This window comes from Danio rerio, chromosome 10 (assembly GCF_052040795.2).
Source record: "Danio rerio strain M-AB ecotype USA chromosome 10, GRCz13ab, whole genome shotgun sequence".
Lineage (NCBI taxonomy): Eukaryota > Metazoa > Chordata > Actinopteri > Cypriniformes > Danionidae > Danio > Danio rerio.
Window position 1 is genome coordinate 37,784,247 of NC_141030.1, and position 25,081 is coordinate 37,809,327.

Genomic DNA, 25,081 nt, shown 5'->3' on the forward strand with positions numbered 1-25,081 from the left:
TCAAGAAAAAAAGTCTTCTTGATATGAGAAATTTAGATATTTAGACTAGAAACAAGACAAAAATCTAAACAAGAAAAGCATTTTTTGCAGTGTGAGGAATGAATTTTTCCAGCAAGCAATTACAGATTGCCATTAGAAGTCAAACCTTTGACCAAAATAAGAAAATTCACACTTGTCCTCATTCAATTGAAGATAGTTATTTGCTAGCAATGTTATTCGAGAGAGGGGGAGGGGGGAAAAAATTAAAAAATGGCCAAAGGATGAGAATTAACAGCACATGTTCCATCTCTGGGATAACAATCTCCATGTCCTTCACAAAACACAGACGCTGGCATTATGCTGCAATACTTTATTAATTTATAAATTTATACATTAGACATACAAAAACATACACCATTCATCCCACCCAATATGATTGCATGGGCCGCCAATGCAGATTCTAAAACTCATTGTCGTCATCATCATCATCTTCATTATTATTGACCAGAACAATCAGACTATGTACTTGAAACTGTAGATAGTGTCACAGGACAGGCCTTTGCCCTTGCAGCGTCCGCACAGATCCTGGCGATGAGGACGCCGCATGTCAATGTGCCTCTGCTTGCGTTCACAGCAGCAGCGAGCCTTACAGCAAACCTGAAGCAGAGGAATAATACAAAAAGCTTTAAATACATAGGAAACGGCCCAGAAGTCTTTAAATAAAGCCTAAAATTTGATTGGCAGCAAGAACACCCAATGAAAAGTGCTGTATTTAAGGCCATTCGCAAATTTGACTTCATGTTTATAAGCGGGATTTCACCAAGTAGGATATGTTCCTGGATTAACATCAATGTTGATCCCGGAACATTCCAATCAGCTGATCAAAATTAAGGAATAGGTTACATCTACATGGTCAAACTATTATTCCCCTCTGATTTGGGGAATAATTTACAGTTATCGCTGGGTTTAGGGATAGGGAAAGGATTACATTTTCCATCAAAAATGACATTTCAGAATCAACATCAATGTTAATCCATGATTAAATCATGCTTGGCAGAATTACACCGTTTATTAGTCAAGGATATGGTATACCGGCATGTACCTAGACATAATTGCAATCAATAGAGATTTTATATTATGCCAACAGCTACCTGGCACTGAATGGACTCCACCCTATATGGATTCAGCCCTGCTTGGCACTTCCTGCAGTGCTGCTTGAAGTACACCTGTGGTGAGGATGAAATTTAATACAGACTTAACTTTAAAATTTTAAAAAGGACATTTGAAGAGAGAGCGAGAAAAAAAAAGTTAATAAATATAGCGTTTACCTTAGAGGTTCCTGAAATGCACCACACAAATGCACTTTCCCATCGGATATTGCACTTACTGCAGTGATAAAATCCATACTTCTGCTCCAGAAACTAAACAAAAATACACTGTTAATGTTTTAACTGAAGAAAATAAACGTTAATTAGATTAAATATTCACGTTCTGAAATGGGTTTAAAACAAAAAAGACAAAATGCTCAACAGCTGTACTTGTCCAATCAGCATTAAGCTTTAATCTAGTATTTGCATATTCATGAACCAACTTAACGTCAAATCGGCCGTTACTGATGTTGCCTGAAGACTTCAAATCAAGGATTAGTTACGAACTTTAAAATGTACAATATTAACCACAGTATTTTACAGGAAGCAGTAGTTGGTGTGGTAAACTTGCTCACTCAACAAACCTGAAAATTAGACCGTTTATCGCGTTGAATCAGCGACTTCTCGTGTCGTGACTCGTCGTGAGTCTTTTCATCCGGTTTGCAGAACTCGTCATCATCTTCATCCTCCGTCTCGCTGTCCGTCTTCCGGTCCTCTTCCTTTCCATCGTCCTTACTTTCACCGGCAGTCGTGGATAAGGAGAAAATCCTGCGGTCGAAGACTGGAGAGTAGATGGCTACCGGCCGGGAGAAGCGCACGGAGTTGACTGGTGTATTCGGCAGCGTGTCTTTCAGAGGGCTGACGGTGTACGGCTTTCTAGGTGAGTCCCATTTATCACCGCGATAAAACAGCGTTTTGGGCCCGAGCGAGCACTGGATAACGGCATCTACCTTTGGGTTTACCTGCACACCGAACTCTTTAGTGTTGGCCTTGCGGAGGCGCGGGGTTAAGTTCGGGTTTACCTGAGATAATATCGCCTTTAACTGCGCGCGCTTGTAAACGTCGAAGTAATCAGGGGCGTCTGGCGCTATGTAGAAATTGTTTCCCTTTTTGTTCCAGTTTTGGTGCTTAAATTTCGCGTTGCTGGGATAAAAGGGGAAATAGCCAGGGTACCGTCCACAGTTGTAAGGTGGAATGATGAAGTCCTCCATTTTTTTTGGTGGGATCACGAGGAAAAGATGTCCTGAATATTTATGATCTTGCTTTGCACACGCCTTAATTAGTGCGAGCTCATCAGCATTGATCAGGTGTGGGCGTGGCACATGAACGCGCTTTCGATTGTTTTTAATGCATAAACTACCCCTGCATTTACTGTTTAGTATTTAATACAGTCAATGCATTAAAGTTATAACTGCAAGTTGGTATTTGTCATTAAAAGTCACTCATTGATGTTTTTCCAGCATTAACATACTTTTGTTGGCAAAGTAGCAGCAAAAATTATAGTGAGATGATCACTGTAATGTATACTAAGCATGGGACGATAACTGTTTTTAAGGTATACCGTGGTTTGGAAAAGTCAAGGTTTTAAAACCACCAAAATTTTCGTCAAAACCGTTCCTCGGGTATGGACAACAGTATTTTCAGTAGAAAAGATTGTTTTAAATTGTAAAGAAATCATTCATTCATTTTCTTTTCGGCTTAGTCCCTTTATTCAGCTGTGGGGTCGCCACAGCTGAATGAACCACTATCTCATCCAGTATATGTTTTATGCAGCGGATGCCCTTCCAGCTGCAACCCATCACTGGGAAACAAACACACATACACTACGATCAATTTGAGCATACCCCGTTCACCTATACCACATGTCTTTGGACTTTTGGGGAAACCAGATGCATCTTAGGACAACAGACATGGCGTTTATATTTCAAGCATTAACTGTCACCAGTGACAATGCAAATCAGCATGTTTATCATGTCACACATCAGCTGTTGAAATATATCTGTGGTTGCTATTTGTGTGGCCGAGCATTAGACACACACTCAGTCATCCACAGAGTATATGCAGACAAAACTTTAGCTTTTTGTTTGTTGTTGTACATATTGAAGGGGTAGTTTAAATTGCTATGAAAATACTACAAATAATAGGCTTAATAATTATTATTCTGTCCCAACCAATTGTATTGTCCCAATATTGTAAAACAGCAGAAAACAGTTTGGGTAACTTAAGTGACTTTACTGCTAATTGTTCTTCTCGATATCTTTATTTCCTGTAAAAATACAACAAAGCGGGGGTAGGTAAGTACATATTCACATCTATTTTTACAAGTTCAATTCAACCAGCAGTACAATTTTACTAATGTACATAGTTTTTATGCAAACCTTAATAAGCATATGAGAAAAATCTAATAAATGAGACCTTTTGGATCAAATATTATCAAATTGATCATATTTGTTACACCACCAGCATAACGTGAAAGCCATGAAAAAAAGTGTTTGTACAACAAAATACAAATTTTATAAAACAGATTCTAATCAAACAACCCTTGAATATTTACAAAAATAGAGCTTTAGTAAAAATAGAGCACTTACAGACTTATATTTCATCATTTAAATCAGCCACAGAATTAAAACACGTGTGTGTTACTCTTGACGTCTTTAGTCAGCCATATTGGAGCTACTGAATGTAAACAATGCCACCAAACTGTCTGAAATTCGCATATGTTGCCGATTATTGCTGCTGAAAATGATCAATCATTGTCTTGTTTTTTTGTTGTACTAATCGGTCGATTGGAAAAGAAAATTTATAACAAATCAAAAGAAAAAAAAGCTGAGTACCTAATAATAACAAATAATAATTTTAAAAGCTAATTTCGAATAACCTATTTATTTTGTCTTTGCCATGATGACATGACAGTACATAATATTTGACTAGTTATTTTGCAAGACACTTGTTTTCAGTTTAAAGGCTTAACAAGGTTAACTATAAGTCATTGGACAACAGTGGTTTGTTCTGTATAGCCAATCGGGTGAAATAAAAATCAGATTTGGGGCTAATAAAATTGAGCTTAAAATTGTTTTAATAAAAAAATACAATCTGATTTTATTCCTGCCAAACTACCTTTTACCACTTTTTTTGCCCCATTAAACAGCACTTGGAAATCCAACAAATTTTTGGAAAAGTATTAAGTTTTACATGAGAGCTAATAATTTTGCCTTCAGCTGTAATTTCCACATATTAAATTCAGTTTGTCAAAAAATTGCACCCTTTCCTGCATACTAAGTCCTCAGTATGGTTAAGCAGACTCCAAACATTTATGTCCCCCATGGTTTATTCTCATAAATAGGCAGGACAATGTATTCAGTAGCATATTAACTATTAACTAATCCATGCAGTTGTTTACATCAGAGTATCACCAGTATGACTGCGCTTTAAACAGATCAAGTCTTAACCCTCTATTATATAATCAAGGATGAATTTCTTGTCAACATCGCAAGTTTCTGCGTCTAACTTCAAATATTAATGTTATAGGGTTGTAACAATATACCGGTATGACGGTTTACCACGATTTGAACGTGCACGATTATCATACCATGAATAATTGATTATCAACGGTTTTAACCCTTAAAGACAGAGACAGCCGCCCGCGGCTAAAAATAATGATTGCTCTTAAATGTTTAATAACTTTTGATCCGCTGATCCGATTCATACGATTCAAAGATTGGCATAAAGAAGAGAATCTCAGCTTTCCAGTGCTGTATCACATAACATTCGCGGACTTTCAGAGGCTCCGGAATCAGTGCGGTTACGTCATCAACATTTGACAACGCTGATTTGACAAAGAAACGCTCGTCACTGTGTCTCCGGACAAACCAGACATGATATATTGATGCATTGTCCCTCCTCCATGCCCAGATTGGTTCAAACTCGCTATATCACAACCAATAAGCATAGGTTTCGCTTTTGTTTGTGGACCAAGCTTTTTGAACAACACGGAATGAGAGATAGGCATACATTTATGCGCGGCTAAATAAAACGCAAAAAAAAAAAGTTTTGCATGAAATAATTCTCATACTAAGTACTTTTGCATGCACAGCAGCACAGAAACATGACAAAACAGTGACACAGCAAAGACGAACTGCTGCTCTTGCTGTTTTCAAAAGACGCAAATGAAGGTGCAGCTGTTTGTCTGCATTGCAGACAACCATATCCAAATCCATATCGATAGACAACCATATCCATGCTGGCACATAAAACCTAAGGATGTTCCATATTGAATCTAGTTTCGTTATGTAACTATTTATAGTATAGTAAATATTTATATCTATTTTTTACTGAGGATTTGCACCATGTTTATTTGGACTTTATTTGGACTTTGACACATTATTTATTATTTTCTTATTTTTTTATTTGTTCATTGTAAGTGGTGTTGTTTATAGTAACTAAAAATATATTATTTGGAAAAAGTCAAATTTGCTTCACTGTTCTATTATTTTGTAACATTTGTAACATACCGTATACCGCGAAACCGTCAAACCGTGGTATTGTTTTAGACGATTATCATACCATGAAAAATTCATACCGTTACAACCCTATAATGTTAACACCAGTTTGCTTTTACTGAAGAGCAGTAATAATTTGTTTGGCATGTTGCTAGGCTTCAAATTAGTGTAGGGCAATAAAGGGTGGATTTTAAAACCCTCTGTTATGCTTTACTTTATGAAAGGCAAACAGAAGGAAGTAAACTGCAGGTTAACTAAAGCTCTTAAAATTCTTGGTTCACCATAGTTCAGACTTGACTTTACTACTTTAAGGTGTGCTTCTTTTGCTGAGAATGTTCCCCTGCAGTTTTATTATAGGTCTTTTTATGTTATATTTCATTGAAATAAACTGTGGTCTCAGTGCCAAAATTGTATTGTTAATTTTATTGTTTTATGATAAATTTATGCATTGGTTAGCTCACAAAAGCACAAGCTTGTTTTTAGGAACGTTATCGTTGGATTCATGTGCTTTTGATCCTGATTCTGTAGTTAATAAGTGAACAGGATTTGAGTGAGCATCCATCAGCCAAATACAGTGGAAGGCCTGATGGTGTTTCAGACACAAACATCACTCTTCAATATTTAAGCAAGTTCAATGTTCACTGAGTGTGTACATGATATTCCAGTTGAAAGCACAGTTTCTTTTGTTTGGTTTCCTTTTCCTGTTCTCCCTTTCCATCCAGCCATCTTTATTCAATAAGTTTAATGATAGTCCTTTAACTTAGTGTATTAACGTTTTATTGATGAAAAACAACGTCATTGGCGTAGATTACAGTGAATAAAAAATGAATATAATAATCGGCTGACAGCACTGGGTGGACATTGTTGCATTTCAGACACAGGTGCAACTGGTGATTTCAGCAGTGAAATGTCCCACTTCTGAACACAATGCATATTTCTGGTGGCATTCTAGACGTTATTCCAATGTAGAAAGTAGGAAAACCTTTAATCCAGAGATATCTGGAATGCAGCATTACTAACGCTATCTCATGGCAATTCATAGGTTTTCAGTGGCTAATTTGTATGAATTTGCATGATCTCATTTGTTCAATTTCGTAGGATTTGCTTATCCCCCAATGATGGTTGGGTTTGGGGTGGGGGGGATTGGTGCCATGCCCCCTTTTTAAAATCGTACAACTGAACATACTAATTCGTACAAATTAGCCAGTAAACTGACAAAACGTCAAATAGTTGTGTTTCCTTGTGCGATCGGCTGGCATTACTTACAACCAGTAAAAAGGGTACTGAAAAATCATACTCAAGCAAAATTACGATTACTTGCCCAAAAATGTAGTGCAAGTAAAGTAAAAGTATCTGTTGTAAATATTACTCGTATAATGAGTAAAAAAAAGACCTTTTAAAGGTAAAGGTACTCAAGAATAGTGTGTAGTGATTGTACGCTGTGAAAAGGTGATGCGTTTGCATGCAATTTTGTGCAGGGATGTGTAAATGTAACATTATGTAGTGCATTCAGTTATCTTCCTATATTCCTTTCTTCCTTCGTTTTTTCATTCTGTCCTTCCTTTATTCATTCGTTTGTTTGTTTGTTTTCTTCATTCATTTTTTTCGTTAATTTTTAAAATTTATTTATTCCTTCTTTCATTTCTCCCTTCATTTCTCCCTTCATTAGTCCACTCATTCATTCATTCGTTCATTCTTTTGTTCATTCATTAGGTCCTTTGTTTATTCATTCGTTCGTTCGTTGCTTCCTTCTGTCCTTTCTTCCTTCCTTTGTTCAGTCCTTCCTTGAATCCTTCCTTTATTCATTTGGTCCTTCCTTTTTTCGTTAGTTCAGTCCTTCTTCCTTCATTTGGTCTTTCCTTCCATTCCTTGTTCGGCCCTTGCTTCATTCGGCCCTTCTTTCCTTTCTTCTTTTACTCCATTTAGTGATTGTTTAAGGCTGTTTGGTGATTTCAGTCATCATCATACAGTCGACATCCTTAATTTTCTCATCAGTGACATGCAGTCTATAAACAGTCCCTGGATCATTGTGAGTAAAGATTTTAGACATCTTCTTGGACATTTTAAATTCTTTCAAAAAGGTTTGGTGCATTTATAAATCGCCCATGTCTTCTGTTTGTTCAGTCTGATGCGATTTACTTTCTGTGTGCGATTTTGATTAACAGGAATAACAGGACTGATTTTTCTACTTTAGCCAATCACCATAGACAAGAAATAATAAAGTAGTGACTGCAGGTTGAAGGTAAGTAGTGAAGTAAAAGTACTGATACTACACTAAAAATATACTTGAAAAAGTTAAAAACACATTTTTAAAACTACTGAGTATATTACAATTTCAAGTCATTACAATTACAAGTCATTTGAGTATTTGTAATTAGTTAGTTTACATCACTGCTCACAACCATGCACATAGGGATTGCCCCGCAACAGATTTTCCACAGTAATGTGTATAAGTAAATGCGACTTTTTAACCTCTGCTCAGTATGTGAGGTGTGCTTTTTTAAAAGTTTTGTAATAAACACTCCAGGGTTTTCCGAATGAGTATTTTAAAATGACCCTGTGTTAATGAACATTTTGAAGTATCCCATGAGAATCGAGTGATGGTAATTTGTAGTAAAAATTGGGATAAGGTTTTGCTTATTAATAAGAAATAAATTCTTGTTTACTGTTGGTTACCAACACAGTCAGCTGCTCTAACAACTTGATGGAAACACCTTATTTGCATTTTTAACACTTTTTTTTTTGTAAAGATTATGAAGAAAACCCGATGCAGGACCTATAAAAGGATAAAACAATTATTTTCATTTTTTGAGGTGTTTTCAATAAGATAATTCAACTATTTTGCACAGTTTTTGTTTGTGGTTTAGACCTGTCATGGACAAATAAATATGCCACAAAAATCAGCAGTAGAAGAAAATACATTATTTTCACCAGCCAACATACATTTACACAACACTGACCTTCACCCATGACTTACAAACAAGCCCTGCGGAGAAACACAAGACTCACACCATTGATTTTCCCTCACCTGGATAGCACATGAAAGAATATTGTGTGATTAATAGGTGTTCATACAGGTATACAAATTATTTTAAATGACAAAGCCCAATGTTTTGCCTATGGATAGAAGCAACATATTTAATCCACTGAATTATGCACACTGGTAATCAATCAGTCAGGCTGGCGAAAATAACCCAGATAATGTAACCGTGACCCCATCAACTGGCTAGTTTAAAGCTAATAAAACAATCTCAGGAAACATATTATTGACATTATCTTATTACAAAGCCAGTCTTTCCTTCTGTGTCCAGGTGCACATTATCACCAGCCTCCAGATGGAGAGATTTTTCATATATGCTGTCCAATATACGACACATGCAATTCAGTCAAATGCACACGATTCCAAAAATAAAAGGGGTTATATGCACAAATAAACATCTTTATTTTACAACAGAAAATATTTTATGAAGACTCAAGAATCACAGTACAGCCCCTAAAATACTAATTCATTTTGATTTTAATGCTGGGTTGCACAGGAATCCTTCATGTGTTATCTTATTCGGGGGTTGTTGTTGTGTGTGTTTTTTTTGTTTTTTTTTTTACAGTGGATTGAACATAAAACAATTAAGTTTCCCCTAAAAGCCTTAAGAATTGTGTTGTTTTAACTCATTTTAGTAATAGCTAAGAGATATAGCTAAGAGTTTGTCTTATAATGCCACTTTGGATTAGTCAATTTACTTATTGTTATATATTGTTGGTCTTTAGATGGTGGGAGGAAACCGGGGAACCTGGGAAAACCCACGTGAGTACAGGAAAAACATGCAAACTCCGCACAGAAATGCCGACTGGCCTGGTAAGGGCTCGAACTAGTGGCTTTCTTGTTTTGAGGCAACAGTGCTAACCAGTGGGCTGCCGTGGCGCCCTATCAGGAGGAGTAGGGGTGGGAGGGAGAATTCTTCAAGACGAAGATGACTATAGTAAAAAAACTCTGGTTATTTACAGTATAGGGAGTCAGTGTTCATCTGATTTGTGCAATATGTGAATCTAATGCGCGACCAGTTGTGATTAATCATAAGCAGGTGATCCTTTGGAAATTAGTTTATAAATAAGCTGCACATAATGACACTGAGCAGGATGACTTAATTTTTTATATATAATTGAATTAGTTTTTACACATTTAGGTGGATTTAACATCAAAACAATTAAGAATTGTGTTGTTTCAGCTCAGGGCTACATGGTGGCAGAGTGGGTAGTGCTGTCACCTCACAGCAAGTAGGTCGCTGGTTCGAGCCTCGGCTGGGTCAGTTGGCAATTCTGTGTGGAGTTTGTATGTTCTCCATGTGTTCGCGTGGGCTTCCTGCAGGTGCTCCGGTTTCCCCCACAGTCCAAAGACATGCGATATAGGTGATTTGGGTAAGACAAAATGTCCGTAATGTAATTCAAGAGTTTATGCTTAGCTGATGGCTATAAAGCTTGTGTGGCATGCTGGTGAGAGCCCTGAGCTCATAAGATCCTCGAGCCCAGGGCTCCCTCGCGTTTGCAAGGGGACAGGGGAGTTTGAGCTCAGGTAGATGTCGAGAACTCTCCTGCTATAGTAGCTAATGAACAGATAGCGATTGCTCTTAAGAGATAACTACTTACAAGGAGCATGTCTATGGTGTCGATTTGGATTGCTCAATTTACTTAAGTTGCATGTTTTTGGATGGTGGGAGGAAACTGGGGAACCCGGGGGAAACCCACATGAGCAAGGGGAGATCGTGTAAACTGCACAGAAACATTGGCTGGCTTGGTAAGGACTAGAACCAGTGACTATATGGCTGTGAGGGAACAGAGCTAACCACTGGGCCACTGTGCCACCCATCTAGGAAAGGAAGAGGAGTAGGGATGGGAGGAGGGATTCTTTAAAACGAAGATGGCTGTCATATGGAACTTAGGGTATTTATAGTGGCTTAGGAATCAACTGATTGGTGAATCATGAATTGAATAATGCGGGGCCCGTTGCAAGCAATCATAAGCATGTGATCCTCTTGAAATTAGTTTATAAATAAATATGTGTATGAGAGTTTATGGGTGTTTCTCAGTGATGGGATATGTAAACGATATGCTGGATAAGTTGGCGGTTCATTCCACTGCGGCGACCCCTAAATAATAAAGGGACTAAGCTGAAAAGAAAATGAATCAATGTTTTGGCTCGTTTTAAATAAGTTGTTTGAACAAACAGCAAACCCAATTTTTTGAGTGAATGTTGTCTCGCTTTTCCATAAATGTATCTATCACTCTGAATTATAATCAAACATAAATTTTGACTTTTTTTATAAAGCTTATTTAAAACATGAATGAAGGATCTTGCATTTAATGTTTTTATATATACATAAATTATTGTTTGGTTAATTTGATGCAGACAATCATTTTAAACATAATTTTTTACAGTATTTAATACAGATGAAGTCAGAATTATTAGCCCTGCTGAATTATTACCCATCGTGTATATTTTTTCCCTAATTTCGGCTTAATGAAAAGAAGTTTTTTCAACAAATTTCTAAACATAATACTTTTTTCTGTAGACAGTCGAAAAAGAAAATTGCTTTACGGGGCTAAAAATATTGATAAAAATGGGGAAAAAAATAAAAACTGCTTTTATTCTAGCCGAAATAAAACAAATAAGACTTTCTCCAGAAGAAAAAAATATTATAGGTAGTACTGTAAAAAATGTCTTGCTCTGTTAAACATAATTTGGAAAATATTTGAAATAGAAGAAAAAGGATAAAAGGAGGATTTTGTCTTCAACTGTATAAAGTAAATACTTTATTATGTCCATCATGCCTGCAGTTTAAACTGCAAAAACAACAAGAACTAAATTATGGAAATTAAATTAATTAATTCAAAATACTGTATTGAGTATTTTTTTTTCATGACTGTTAACATTAATGCTCTATACATAAGATATATTTCATTCATAAACTGTTTGTTCATTCAAAGTCACTGAATAACCAGTTTAGGTTACAGGATAACTAGGTGATCAGTATCACTGTAATATACAGTTCAATAATATTTATATATATATATTTATACATATATATTCAGTCTTTAAAGAAATTAAGTTGTCATTAGGGTCCATTTTCTTATCATTGCTGTTGTCATCGTATAATCATATTTGTCGTATCATACTCTAGCAGGAGGAAATCTGTTATATTATGGAGGCCGGAATTGCGCAGTGCTTGGATACCTATTTACCCGTCAAGTGCCTGGGTAATAATTGATAGATTTCCTGAGAGGACAACAACAAAAAAAAAACGGGCCCAGATGGGTTACACCACAGTGAGGTAAGAGATTCAGCTCACTCCTTTAACATTTACAACACAGTCCAGTTCTCTGACACCATGAAAGTGACATGGATTCCTCTGCCGCTCGTTTTGTTCTGTCAATTTCAGGGCACAGCATCTGATCCAGGAGCAGGACAGCACACATGGGACACATTCAGCAAACTTCCATATCCCGACGACAAAGCCTTCCTCTATGACACCTTTCCTGATAAGTTTATGTGGGCCGTCGGCACCGCTGCATATTCAGTGGAAGGAGCCTGGGAAAAAGACGGGAAGGGTAAGTCAATCTGGGACACTTTTACTCGAGGAGGGACCCGAGTGTCCAGAGGAGACGTTGGTAGCGATAGTTATCATAACATCCCTGGAGACCTTCGAGCTCTTCAGCAACTAGGAGTCAGTCATTATCGGTTCTCCTTGTCCTGGCCACGCATTTTCTCCAATGGCACTAAGGAAAGCTACAACGACAAAGGTGTGGAGTATTATAAAAATCTGATCCGGGGTTTGAAGGACATTAAGGTGCAGCCTGTTGTCACTTTGTATCATTGGGACCTGCCTGACAGTTTGCAGACGCTCTTTGGAGGCTGGAGTAATTCGGTTATGGTGGAGCTGTTCAGAGACTATGCCGATTTTTGCTTTAAGACATTTGGATCGGATGTGAAATTTTGGATCACTATCGACAATCCTTTTGTCGTGGCCTGGCATGGATATGGAACTGGGGTTGTGGCTCCGGGTATTAAGAATGACTCTGATTTGCCTTTCAGAGTCGGACACAATCTGCTGAAGGTAATAAGTGTCACATGCTGAAATGTTTGTTTGGAATTAAGAGTTTAGATATTGAATAGATATTTTAGAGTCTAGATACCGAATGGAAGGCAGAGAAAATTGCACACATACTATATACAGTGCTCGGCATATATAAGTAAACCCCTTACATCTTTTAAATTGATATTTTTAGGAAGCTATACAATATTATATTTGTTCACATACTTTAGATTAGTCAGTACTGAAGTCAAATCTGGAGCTCATCTAACAAAATAACTCACGATAACTGTCCAAAAACTAGTACACCAAAATTGATATGTTATAAAAATAATATTTATTACAAACTAAAATCTGTTTAATAAATCTGTTTTTTTTTTAAATGCATCAAAATACACTACCTATGTTCTCTGACAAATGGATAAAAATATTATTTTTTAAAATGGGGTGTACTCAGTTATGCTGTGTACTGTATGTGTAATCGTATTTATTTCATTCATGTATAAAGCCTTTTATTTCAGTTGTTTCAGTATCAGAAAATATCTATATTTAAAAAAGATAAAAGTAATATTTGATGAGCCTAAGAGACTTCTTTTTAGCAAAATTGAAAAATAATTCAGTCTGGTATGTAAAACCTCTTCTGGATTTTTATTTATATACTTTTTTCAAATATTTTCAAATAATTAACCTTTTATTTTCCAATATTTTTCATTTGGGGCAGCACGGTGGCACAGTGGGTAGCACAATCACCTCACAGCAAGAAGGTTGCTGGTTCGAGCCCCGTGTGTCCAAAGACATGCAGAACATTCGACATACTAAAAATTGGCTGTAGTGTATGTGAGTGTGTGCAAGAGTGTGTGGATGTTTTCCAGTGTTGAGTTGTAGCTGGAAGGGCATCCGTTGTGCAAAACATATGCTGGATAGGTTGGCGGTTCATTCTGCTGTGGTGACAGAAGATTAATAAAGGGACGAAGCTGAAAAGAAAATGAATGAATGAATTTCGAATTTCTCATGTGATGACCTAACAGAGCAAGACAAATTTTCCCAGTATTTCCTATTAATTACTCTTATTATTCCTATTATATATAGATATTTAAGCCTAGTTACGAAATATTAGCTTTTCATTAAAGAACAAACCACTGTTTATCAATAACTTAGTTAACATAATGAGTTAAGCCTTTAAATATCACTGTAAGCTGAATACCAGTGTCTTGCAAAATATCTAGTCAAATATTATGTACTGTCATCATGGCAAAGACAAAGGAGTTAGTTATTAAACATTTATTTTACATCAAATTATTTGGTTATTTTATCTTGTGACAATAAAGTCAGTTTTTCCATCAAAGCACTAAGTTAAATTCTGAAATATATTTACACAGAAAAAAATAATTTTAAGGTAAATAATATAATGAAAAAATCTTTAAATTGATATATGTCCAATAAAATGTATTTACATAAAAATATAAAGAAATAGGTAAATAAGTCATAAAATGACAAAATATTTCACAATATTATTCATTCATTGTATTTTAAGTCAAATAAATACAGCATTTTCAACCATAAGTGATTTTTTTTAAAACTAAAGAAACATTTGGCTTCTATTGTACAGTTGGAATTATTAGCCCTCCTGAATTATAAGCCCCCTGTATATTTTATTCCCCAATTTCTGTTTAACGGAAATAGGATTTTTTCAACATATATTTAAACATTCATTTATTAATTTTCCTTCAGCTTAGTCTATTTATTCATAAGGGGTCACCACAGCGGAATGAACTGCCAACTTATCCAGTATATTTTTTTACATAGCGGATGCCCTTCCAGCTGCAACCCCATTACTGGGAATCATCCATACACACTCATTCACACTCATACACAACAGCCAATTTAGTTTATTCAGTTCACTTATAGCGCATGTCTTTGGAATGTGGGGGAAACCGGAGCACCTGGAGGAAATCCATGGCGACAACTCCACACTGCCAAAATGCCCTGCCGGGACTTGAATCAGCAACCTTGCTGTGAGGCAATAGTGCTTACCACTAAGTCACCGCGCCGCCCCATTTCTAAACAGAGTAGTTTTAATAACTAATTTATAATAACTAATTTCTTTTATCTTTGCCATGATAACAGAAAATAATGTTTGACTAGTGACAAAAGTGACATTTAAGTGACATTTAAAGGCTTAACTAGGTTATTTAGGTTTACTTGGCAGGTAAGGGTAATTAGGCAAATCATTGTATAACCATGGTTTGTTCTGTAGACAATCAAAAAAAAAAAATACTGCTTAAGGGGGCAAATATTGACCTTAAATTGTTTTTTAAAAAATTAAAAACTGCTTTTATTCTAGTCGAAATAATACAAAAAAACTTTCCCAAAAAGAAAAAACATCATAGGAAATACTGTGAAAATTTTTTTGCTCATCATTTGGGAAATATTTAAAAAAAATAATTATAGAAATAATAAATTTGACTTTAACTGTATATACTGTACATATATATAACAAAAACATGTTTTCAATTGTATTGTAGGCTCACGCTGCAGCCTGGCACCTGTATGACGAGCGATATCGTGCCGCTCAGGGGGGGAGAGTGTCCATGGCTCTGGGATCTCACTGGATCAAACCCAGCAGAACCAGACAGGAGAGCCGCAAAGCCTGCCAGCGCTCTCTAAACTTTGTGCTTGGCTGGTTCGCCCGTCCCTTGTTTGTAGATGGAGATTATCCACCCTGCATGAAGGACAATCTGACCCACAGACTGCCGTCCTTCACCGAGGCCGAGAGCGCGTATGTGAACGGAACCGCCGACTTCTTTGCTCTGTCTCATGGACCTGCTCTTAGTTTTCAGCTGATCAATGACAGTCTGCGCTTCGGCCAGACTGAAGATTTGGGTCTGAGGATGCTTTTGTACTGGGTCCGTGCAGAGTACAACAATCCTCCCATCTTTGTGGTGGAGAGCGGCTGGTATGGAAGTGGCAACACTAAAACAAAGGATGCCAAGCATATGTACTATTTAAAGCGCTTCATTATGGAGACGCTAAAAGGTATGTGGATGAATGAGGGGGTTTAATGATATTGTGAGGGTTTATTTGATGTTTAAGGGTTGGTTTGTGCCAGTGGTGGAAGGAGTATTGAAAAATCATACTTAAGTCAAGTCAAGCTTTATTGTCATTCTGCTACATGTGTTGACATACAGAGGAACGAAATGTTGTGTCTTGCAGGACAACGGTGCTACATAAATTAAACATATACAAACACCACACTGGACATGAGCTATTTAAATAAAACATATGCATAACTAACATATACCATAAGATACTTAACTATACACATAAGACAGGCTATACAAGTACTTTTACATGAGACTGAACAATGTTGTGCAGAATATTGTTTCTACAGTGTTTTTACAGGTGGTTTGTCAAGCCCACTCACTCATATGAAGCACAATTTATAATGCACAATGTTTCTAAGGGACAAAAATTGTCTATAGTGCAAATTAATAACTTTTTTATTTTTACTTTAATCCAAGGTTAATCCGACATTCATAATAATTGCAGAGAGATCACCTCCTGTGTCTTTCAAATCACGTGTCTGAAAGCATTATGGCTTCCCCGTATAATATAATGATGACGAAAGAAGTTGTGGTGGGACTGACCTTAATGCTGTCTTAGGTTATTAATTAAAGGCGTTTGCTGTCACTGTTTGTTTAGCCTGCATAAATGCATTCAGTTGTAAAGCTGCACAATAAATCATTAAGAAACTGTGATCTCAATTCAAACCTGTGCAACATGAATGACAAATGATAATAATGATTTGCATATGTTTATTAATCCTAAGCACTGCATTCAGACCTGCGTTTAATCGAGAGAGATTAAGTTTTTACACTTTTTCAATTCGTTACAAACAATTAAATAACACAGAAGTACTGGGAGAACAGTTTATAGTTCAGATATAAACACTGATGTTTATGGTGAAGATTAAAATCACAGTTTAATGGAACTTGATGCTGGGGTTGTAGCAATTTCATTGTTTAACCAATGGGTGGCGACAAACAACCATCAAAATTATGTCACAGAATAGGTTTTTAAAAGTGATCCACCTTTAATGACACATGAAGTTAAAAACCATGAAGTTATATTTGAATTGTTGAATCATTAACTGAAAATAAATATGATTAGTTGTACAAGATGTTAGATTTCTATATTTAGTATTATCAGCAACAGTAGCAAAGGTCATTTTTTGTAATGAATATTTTCCTTTTTTCAGCTGTTTCTTTCTTGATTTTTATTTTTTATTAAAATTACAGGTTCTACGTTCTGTTTGTTAAAACCAATTGGTTTTTGCTGTAATGTATTTGTATAAATGGAAACCAAATGACATTTGTCTCCTCCCCTTTTTTGCTGATCCGAAAAATGATCTGATCCGTGACTCAAAAACCGTAGTGTGATTCGACACAGTAAGATGTGTAGTCTGTTACATCAGTACTGTTTTTAACAATTCAGATTTTAAAGTCAATCATCAACATACATTTTCTTGTCTTTCCAGCAATCCATGTTGACAGGGTGAATGTGATTGGCTACACGGCCTGGTCTCTGCTGGATGGATATGAGTGGTACCGTGAATATGCGATACGCAGAGGGCTGTTCTATGTGGATTTCAACACTCCTGATCTGAAGAGAGAGCCGAAGGCATCTGCCACTTTCTATAGCAAACTCATAGAGAAGAATGGCTTCCCTCAGCTGCCAGAGAACCGCCCTGCACAAGGTGCATTTCCCTGTGACTTTGCTTGGGGAGTGGCTGCCAACTCCATACAGGTACAACTTTCCCTGCTTATCACGTTTAAAGGTGCTCTGGGTAAATTTTGCCAAATTAAAAGGAGTGGGATCATCACTATACTCTACCTGACAAAAGTCTTGTTGTCGACCCCAGTTGTAAGAGCAACAAATAATTACTTGACTTCTAGTTGATCGTTTGAAAAAGTGGCAGAAGGTCGATTTTTTTTTCCAATGAATCATCTGTTGAACTGCATCACAATCATCACAAATACTGCAGAAGACCTATTGAAACTTGGAAGTTTTTTTAATAAAAAATCATGGTTTGGGGTTACATTCAGTATGGGGGCGTGCGAGAGATCTGCAGAGTGGATGGCAACATCAACAGCCTGAGTTATCAAGACATTTGCGCTGCCCATTACATTGCAAACCAGAGGAGAGGGCAAATTCTTCAGCAGGATAGCACTCCTTATCATACTTCAGCCGCCATATTAAAGTTCCTGAAAACAAAGAAAGTCAAGGTGCTCCAGGATTGGCCAGCCCAGTCACCAGACATGAACATTATTGAGCATGTCTGGGGTTAGATGGAGGAGGAGGCATTAGATGAATCCAAAGAATCTTGATGAACTCTGGGAGTCCTGCAAGAATGCTTTCTTTGCCATGACTTTATTAATAAGTTTTTTGAGTCATTGCAGAGATGTATGGATGCTGTCCTTCAAGCTCATGGGAGTCATACACAATATTCATTCTTTTTCCACTGCAGCATGACTTTATAATCTATACTGCACATTATTTCTGTTAAGTGACAAGACTTTTGTCTAAGCAAAGTCAGGCCTTACTGTCCTAACTAAATAACTAACAATCAAGGCATGATCATATTTTATTCTGGTAAAATGGGCGTAATCTAGTGTCCTTTGCCTTTTATATAAGCCACTTCTGATACCAAATGATCAACTAGAAGTCAAATTATTATTTGCTGTTCCTAAAACTTGGATAGGCGACAAGACTGAGGTAGTGTAATTATGCCACGTCTACTGAGTAATTTTTTTTAATTCCGGGTAATCTTGTTGGATTCGCTTCTCAGATACCAACTAGATGAACATCTGGACCACGATGCTGCTATTCACATGTTGCTTGCAGTGGTAAATTATTAGTGGGCATCAACCACACAGTAGTAGCTGTTGCTGACTATTTAAATATAATGGCTTTGTTGTCTTGTCACAAATCCAATGATGCTAGTGATTCTCTTGGAACAATCGTTAATCGGCAGTATGAATATGTCACATTTTGATAGCAGTAAATTTTGAAGTACAGGTGGTACTAAAAAAGTAAACTTTGTACAGAACGCAGTGGAAAACTCCTAAGAGTGAGCCATATTAATCCCTGCCTCAACCTGCTGTGAAAAAGCACCTTATTAACAATATTGTGAATTTATTAATAATAGATTTTATTATTGTCAATGCCGAAAGCATTGAAAACAGATTTTTTTGGTGGAAACAATGATTTTTCATGGATTCATTAATAAAAAAAAAGTAAACGCCATTTGGATTTTAATCTTCATTGATGCACAATGTCTCTTTTTTAAATTTAATAATAAAACAACTTTGATACTACTAAAAAAGACTCACTGCACAAATTTACTCAAAATTAAGGAAATGGCCGGACTTTGTACACCACAGTCCAGAACATCAAACCTACTGAATTGTTTTTGTTTGTCCCGTTCAAGGGTCATTTTTGCTGAACTTGTACATTTACCTTTAACTCTGACCTTGGTTCAAACTTCAAACACTACTAAACATCATTTGCAGTTCATTCTATTGAAATTCACCATCTGAAATCATCCTGTTTTATAGGTTGACACTACCCCTACGCAGTTCACCGACACTAATGTTTACATCTGGAACATTTCTGGAAACGGAGAGCTGAAAAAGCTCCCTGGGCTGCAGGCGCCCCATCTGCGCAGGACACCCCACTGCGCCGACTACGGCAGCATCCGCCAGCAGGTGTCTGATCTACTCCGAATGCAAGTCTCCCATTTCCATTTCTCCCTCAACTGGTCCTCCATCGTCCCCACAGGCCACGTGTCTGATGCTAACGAAACATTGCTAAGATACTATTATTGTTTTGTCAGCGAGCTACAAAAAGTGAACATAACCCCTGTGGTGACTCTTTGGCACCATACAGGGAAACTGTCCAGCCTTCCAGCACCAATGGAGGCCAGTGATGGCTGGCAGAGCGAGAAGACCGTCCAGGCCTTTGTGGACTATGCTAGGTTGTGTTTCCATCGACTAGGAGCTCATGTCAAGCTCTGGATCACACTCAATGAGCCCAACGATGAGGATCTTGAATACACTGTAGGTCACCAGCTGCTACGTGCACATGCTCTAGCTTGGCACGTCTACGACAGAGAATTCCGCAAGGCCCAAGGTGGCAAAGCATCACTGGTTCTTCATATGGATTGGGTCGAACCTGCATTTTCATTCAACAGGGAGGACGTGGCCCCTGCAGACCGAGTCCTGGACTTTCGAGTGGGATGGTTTGCGGAGCCCATTTTCGGTAAAGGCGATTACCCGGCAGTGATGCGTAGCTGGCTCCAACAGAGGAACACTATTGATCTTTTCAACTACCACTTACCCACGTTCAGCGAAGAGGATCGGCTGTTGGTGAAAGGAACCTACGATTTCTTTGCCATCAGCCATTTTACTACCTCGATGGTGTACGATGGAGTGGAGGATAAATACACCTTTAAGGACAAGCTGCAGGTTCAGCTGATATCTGACGTGACCTGGATCATGTCCCCAAGACGCAACTCTCCTGTGGTTCCCTGGGGTCTACGCAAGGCATTGAACTGGGTGAACTCGCGATACAAAGGTGTTCCCATTTATGTGATGGCCAATGGTGTTCAAGAGGATACCGCTAGGTTTAGGGATAGCTTGCGCAGCTATTACCTTTACAACTATGTGAATGAGGCCTTGAAAGGTAAGAAATCATTTGTGTTGGCTTCCAGTAAAGTAGTTCATGCCGATCCCAATTTTTGAAAATGTTTGTAGTTATAGTTTATATGTGGCTCCAATAGCTTAGCTGTTAAGTGCGCTGACATGTTTGACACTTTCCTGTCCAAAATATAATTTTTAAATTAATCAAATAAAGAATTTATACTTCTGCGTCAAGCGCACATGTATGATTTTGCACAGCCTTCGCACGGTCGCATGGCCTTCGCCGTGGCTGACACCGACGCGCACCTCTCGAAAAATGTAATTACACATTGCAATGACGTGTAGCGCAAGCTCTGTGATTGGTTGGCTTGGTAGCTGTGACGAGCGTGGGCGGTGCTGATAGCCGCAAGCCAGATGGAGCTAGTGTTTACAAGTGTTGAGTCCTTTGAAGGAGCTCCAGATAGAAACTTTTGTTTTGTGTTTACCTTATGATTAAGGTTGTTGCACGTCCACCGATTCCATCCTCTGAATAAGCGAGTTTTAGCTACTTCTACATCAAGGTAGCGTTCAGAAAAAACAAAACATCCATGAAAAAACTCGACACAGAGGAACATAAAAGCTTTCTGCCAGCTAGCGTTTTGGAAGTGTTATTGCAGAGCAACACAAACAATGCGCAGAAGTATAAACGCACGGTTACGTACAAGGCAGGCGCCCTGGATTACGGTAATCACTCGACGCAGAAGTATACACCAGCCTTAAGCCGAATGAAAATTAATAAATGAAATAAAAAGGTGTTTAAATGTGTTTAAAAGGTGTTTAAATGTAGAATTTTGTGCACAGGTTTTGGCAAAGTTTTTTTTTTTTACATATATAAAATGTAAAATGCTATAAACTAAAAAAAAGGCAGTTTCCAGCAGTACATTGTTTTAAAATCAACATTTAGATGCATATGTAAATGTTCTCTTAAAGGGACAGTTCACCCAAAAATGAAAATTCTTGTTTACGTACATTTCACTTGTTCAAAACCTATTTATGAGTTTCTTTCTTCCGTTAAACATATAAGAGGATGTTTTTTAAAAATACTGGTTGCTGCATTCATTTACTTCCGTAGTTTTTCTACTATTGAAGTCGATTAGTGCCATCAACCATTCTTCAAAATAACTTCTTTTGTGAATGAAAATTAATGAAACCAGCAAAAATAACTGCGGTGAGAAAACAGCAGTAAGGGATATAACAGAGGGGTCACAGTGGTAAGGAAAAGTAAATGATAGTTTGCATGATAGTTGATTATTGAAGTATAATGGAGACTAAACACTCGATAGATCTTAGATTATAATTTGAATTATTTAATTATATATTATTAACATTATCTAATTAATCTAATATATTTTATCTAAAATAAAATAAACAATTTACAGATTTAAACAGTTTTAATGAAAGAACATGTGCTAATTATAATATAAATATATATGCAAATTATTATATAAATATTATTACGTTTATTGAATAATTAAATGTGTATATACACACACAAATATATTAAATGTCATAGATGTAATTATTACTATTATTATTAAGTATTATTATTATTAATATTAATATTATTCATGGTCATTTTATAGATTGTTTACTTTTTTACAATATCTGCCAATTATCCTAGCTATTTAGTTGTCCAACATCATCTTGTTTAAGATTTATTTTTTGCTACAGTAACACACTTGGAAAAGTTCTGACGAATCAAATTTACGCAGCTTCTATTTAAAGGCACAAAGCTCATGCTGTACACACACACATCCCCACGCAGCAGCTTAATTATTAAGCACAAAACTAGAGAAAGTTTGCTGACCTTAAAAAAAAACTAGAACACCGCTCTTCATCTGAGCTTTGGAAAATATTTGTTTACTATTCCCAAAACATTGGCCTCATTTATCTTGGTATCTGAATTCGATTTATAGTTACGTCATGAGTTCACTACGGTCATTTTCTAACCTCTGATCTGTTTTTTTTTTTTTAGCATACATGCTGGATGCAGTGAATCTAAAAGGCTATTTTGCATACGCATTCAGTGACCAGCGGGACCCAGGCTTTGGCATGTATGGTCACGTGCAGGAAGAGGTGATTTCAAAATCCTCACTGGGCCATTACAAAAACATTATCCGCCACAATGGCTTCCCAGCCCCAGGCACATCTCAGCATCAGTGTCCCCATGCTCCAGCTCAAGGATCGGGCCGATATGTCCTCACCAAGAAGCCTGTGGTCGGCTTTCTCTCTCTGGTGAGCTCCTGCATGCTCATCACTATGTGCCTTGTTATCTACTATGCATTTAAGAGGCACAAGTTAACCACCAAAAAATGATTGATACAGCTCTGCTGACAATTTTAATTTATTTAGTGGTTTTCTCATTACTGTAGGTCTCTTCACACTGTGCTTAACCCTATGTTTTTGTTGTATTAAATCGGCACGTGATGATAACCAGTTTATCCAAGTTAAAGTCAAGGAAAAGTCAAGGTTTTAAAACCCCTAAAATGTTCTGCCTTTACAGGTTAAAAAATCTTTATGTTTTTGAAACTATTGAAGACCACAGAAGTTAATCATTTATTTTAATCATTTAACCTGACATTAATTATTTTAACATGTTTACTGTTTTAAAACATTATAAATGCTTCTTAATATAAAACATACTGTGTTCAATGGGGGGAAAAGATTGTTGTTTTTTACCCTGACATTTAAAAAAAAAAATTAGGGCAGTAATTACAATACAGTAAAACCAATGTTTTTATGTGAGGTTATCATGTAATCAGAATCTTATACCAGCCCATGCCTTGTACTAAACCCCAGTTTTAACCGCAGGTAAAGAAGTGTTTCATATTTGTGATTTAGAAGCACCAGTTCTGTGCTTAAACCTAAACATTCAGCCTGAAATTATATGGCCTTTGATTGTTACATTAAGACCACTCGTCACTTATTTATGTCACAAAAACGGCATAAACTATATAGAAATTGGTGTTTTAGTGTTTAAAGGCAATAATGACAATTGTAATTAAATATAAAAATGCATCAGATGGAGTAAACAGGATTATATATCACAGGATTACATTTATCCAGAGTAAAAATGACCCAGGGTTAACTAATTCAGGTGTGAAAAGCCCTAATGTATGCTATTTATAAAACGTAAATCTGCACAAATCGGGTTTTGCCCCTTGCCATTCTCAAGCTAAAGATTTGGACTTTGGACTGGTGCTCATTTAAAGAGATAGTTCACCTGAAAAAATGATAGAAGGATTTGTCATAATGTACTCACTCTCAAGTGGTTCCAAACCTTTGTTAAAGTTTCTTTAATCTGTTGAACACTAAATAAGATATTTTGAAGAATGTTTGAAACTGGCAGCCTTTGTCACGGACTACTAGTTTCTAACATAAATATCTTCTTTATGTTCAACAGAAGTAAGAACCAAAAACAGGTTTAGATCAAATGGCGGGTGAGTACATGATGAGAAAAGTTTTGTTTTTTGGGTGAACTATCCCCTTTAATTGGGGGAGTTTGTAAAGTGGCTATCTAAAACGTTCATTTCTCTGAATTAAATGTGTATAAATGAATACACATTTTTATAAACGAGTCCCCAGGATAGTTATGTAATGGCTAGCTTTAAAATCCTTATTTATTTGTAAAAAGTAAGATATTTGCGTTGTTTTGTCAAGTTTGCACGGCAGTTTGGTTTTTGCACGATAAAACATTTATAAGGGAAATGTATTGTATTTGTTTGGCATGTTATAGAGGTTCTTAGTATGATTAGTGTAAATAAGTGATGTTAAAGGGATAGTTCACCCAAAAATGAAAGCGTATTCACTATTTACCAAACTAAAAATATCTATATCAGGGGTGTCCAAACTCTGTCCTGGAGGGCCAATGTCCTGCTGAGTTTAGCTGCAACTTGCTTCAACACACCAGCAAGTAAGTTTCTAGTACAGGGGTGTTCAGATCCGGTCCTGGAAGGCGAGCGTTCAGCATAGTTTAGCTGTATCCCCAATCAGACACACCCAAGCCAGTAATCAAGCACTTACTTTGCTCACTTGAAATGTCCTGGCAGGTGTTTTGAGGAGAGTTGGAGCTAAATTTTTAAGGACACCGGCCCTCCCGGACTGAGTTTGGACACCTGTTTTAGTATATCTAGTAAGAGCTTGGTTAGCTGGTTCAGGTGTCTTGGATTGGGTTGGAGCTAAACTCTCCAGGACACCGGCCCTCCAGGAGCGTAAGTGGACACCCCTGATCTATATCACACCTTCATGTGTTTCGTGTCAAACATGAAAGAAGATATTTTAAAAAACGCTGAAAACCTGTAACTATTGACTTACATAGTAGGAAACACAAATATTGTCAATGGTTTCAGGTTTCCAGCATTCTTCATAATATCTCCTTTCATGTTTAACACAAGAAAAGAAGTTTAACGGGTAAAGTTGAGTATGTGATGACAGAATTTTCATTTCTGGATGAAGCGTCTCTTTAGAACAGGTCATGTATTTTCTGATGTGTAAATTACATGATCACATGGGTATTAAATAATTGTTAACTGTCTAATTGTCATCACAAGTCCACTTGTGTATCATTGCTTTTTAAGATTAACTGTAACTTATTTGCACTTTTTAAATGATTGTCTCTGAAGTTCCCAGTTTTC

At 36.8% G+C, this 25,081-nt stretch overlaps 3 protein-coding genes across 6 annotated transcripts in view; 1 reads left to right on the forward strand and 2 right to left on the reverse strand.

Annotated features, from left to right (window-relative positions):
* The window catches only part of LOC147842141 (uncharacterized), a 1,078,568-nt gene that overhangs the window by 341,401 nt on the left and 712,086 nt on the right, over positions 1 to 25,081 (reverse strand). The gene's annotated exons all lie outside the window — the stretch shown is intronic.
* zar1l (zygote arrest 1-like) lies at positions 335 to 2,354 on the reverse strand. Its single transcript, NM_001199367.1, is given in 4 exon segments — positions 335 to 636; positions 1,131 to 1,205; positions 1,308 to 1,400; positions 1,712 to 2,354. Coding segments are annotated over 4 exon segments (939 nt in total). The 5' UTR covers positions 2,339 to 2,354; the 3' UTR covers positions 335 to 492.
* kl (klotho) lies at positions 7,117 to 25,068 on the forward strand. Of its 4 annotated transcripts, XM_087271069.1 has the most exons (8): positions 7,117 to 7,868; positions 9,392 to 9,428; positions 11,800 to 11,949; positions 12,058 to 12,732; positions 15,234 to 15,744; positions 17,246 to 17,514; positions 19,326 to 20,451; positions 22,423 to 25,068. In XM_087271069.1, exons 4-8 carry the CDS (start codon positions 12,166 to 12,168, stop codon positions 22,761 to 22,763), a joined length of 2,814 nt encoding a protein of 937 aa, XP_087127195.1. In that variant the 5' UTR covers positions 7,117 to 7,868; positions 9,392 to 9,428; positions 11,800 to 11,949; positions 12,058 to 12,165; the 3' UTR covers positions 22,764 to 25,068. The 4 variants fall into 4 exon arrangements, 3 of the variants coding, with proteins under 3 accessions (XP_087127195.1, XP_087127196.1, XP_087127194.1); XM_087271070.1 differs by lacking the exons at positions 7,117 to 7,868; positions 9,392 to 9,428 and having other exon boundaries at positions 12,058 to 13,464; positions 14,714 to 15,744; XR_015501338.1 differs by lacking the exons at positions 7,117 to 7,868; positions 9,392 to 9,428 and having other exon boundaries at positions 11,900 to 12,732; positions 22,423 to 24,167; positions 24,554 to 25,068.

Excerpts from the sequence above, each read along its gene's own strand:
- kl (XM_087271068.1), top strand. The coding sequence starts at position 12,007 with ATGAAAGTGACATGGATTCCTCTGCCGCTCGTTTTGTTCTGTCAATTT. Across the intron at positions 12,733-15,233 it reads TCGGACACAATCTGCTGAAG|GCTCACGCTGCAGCCTGGCA; the intron begins GTAATAAGTGTC and ends ATTGTATTGTAG. Across the intron at positions 17,515-19,325 it reads TGGCTGCCAACTCCATACAG|GTTGACACTACCCCTACGCA; the intron begins GTACAACTTTCC and ends CCTGTTTTATAG.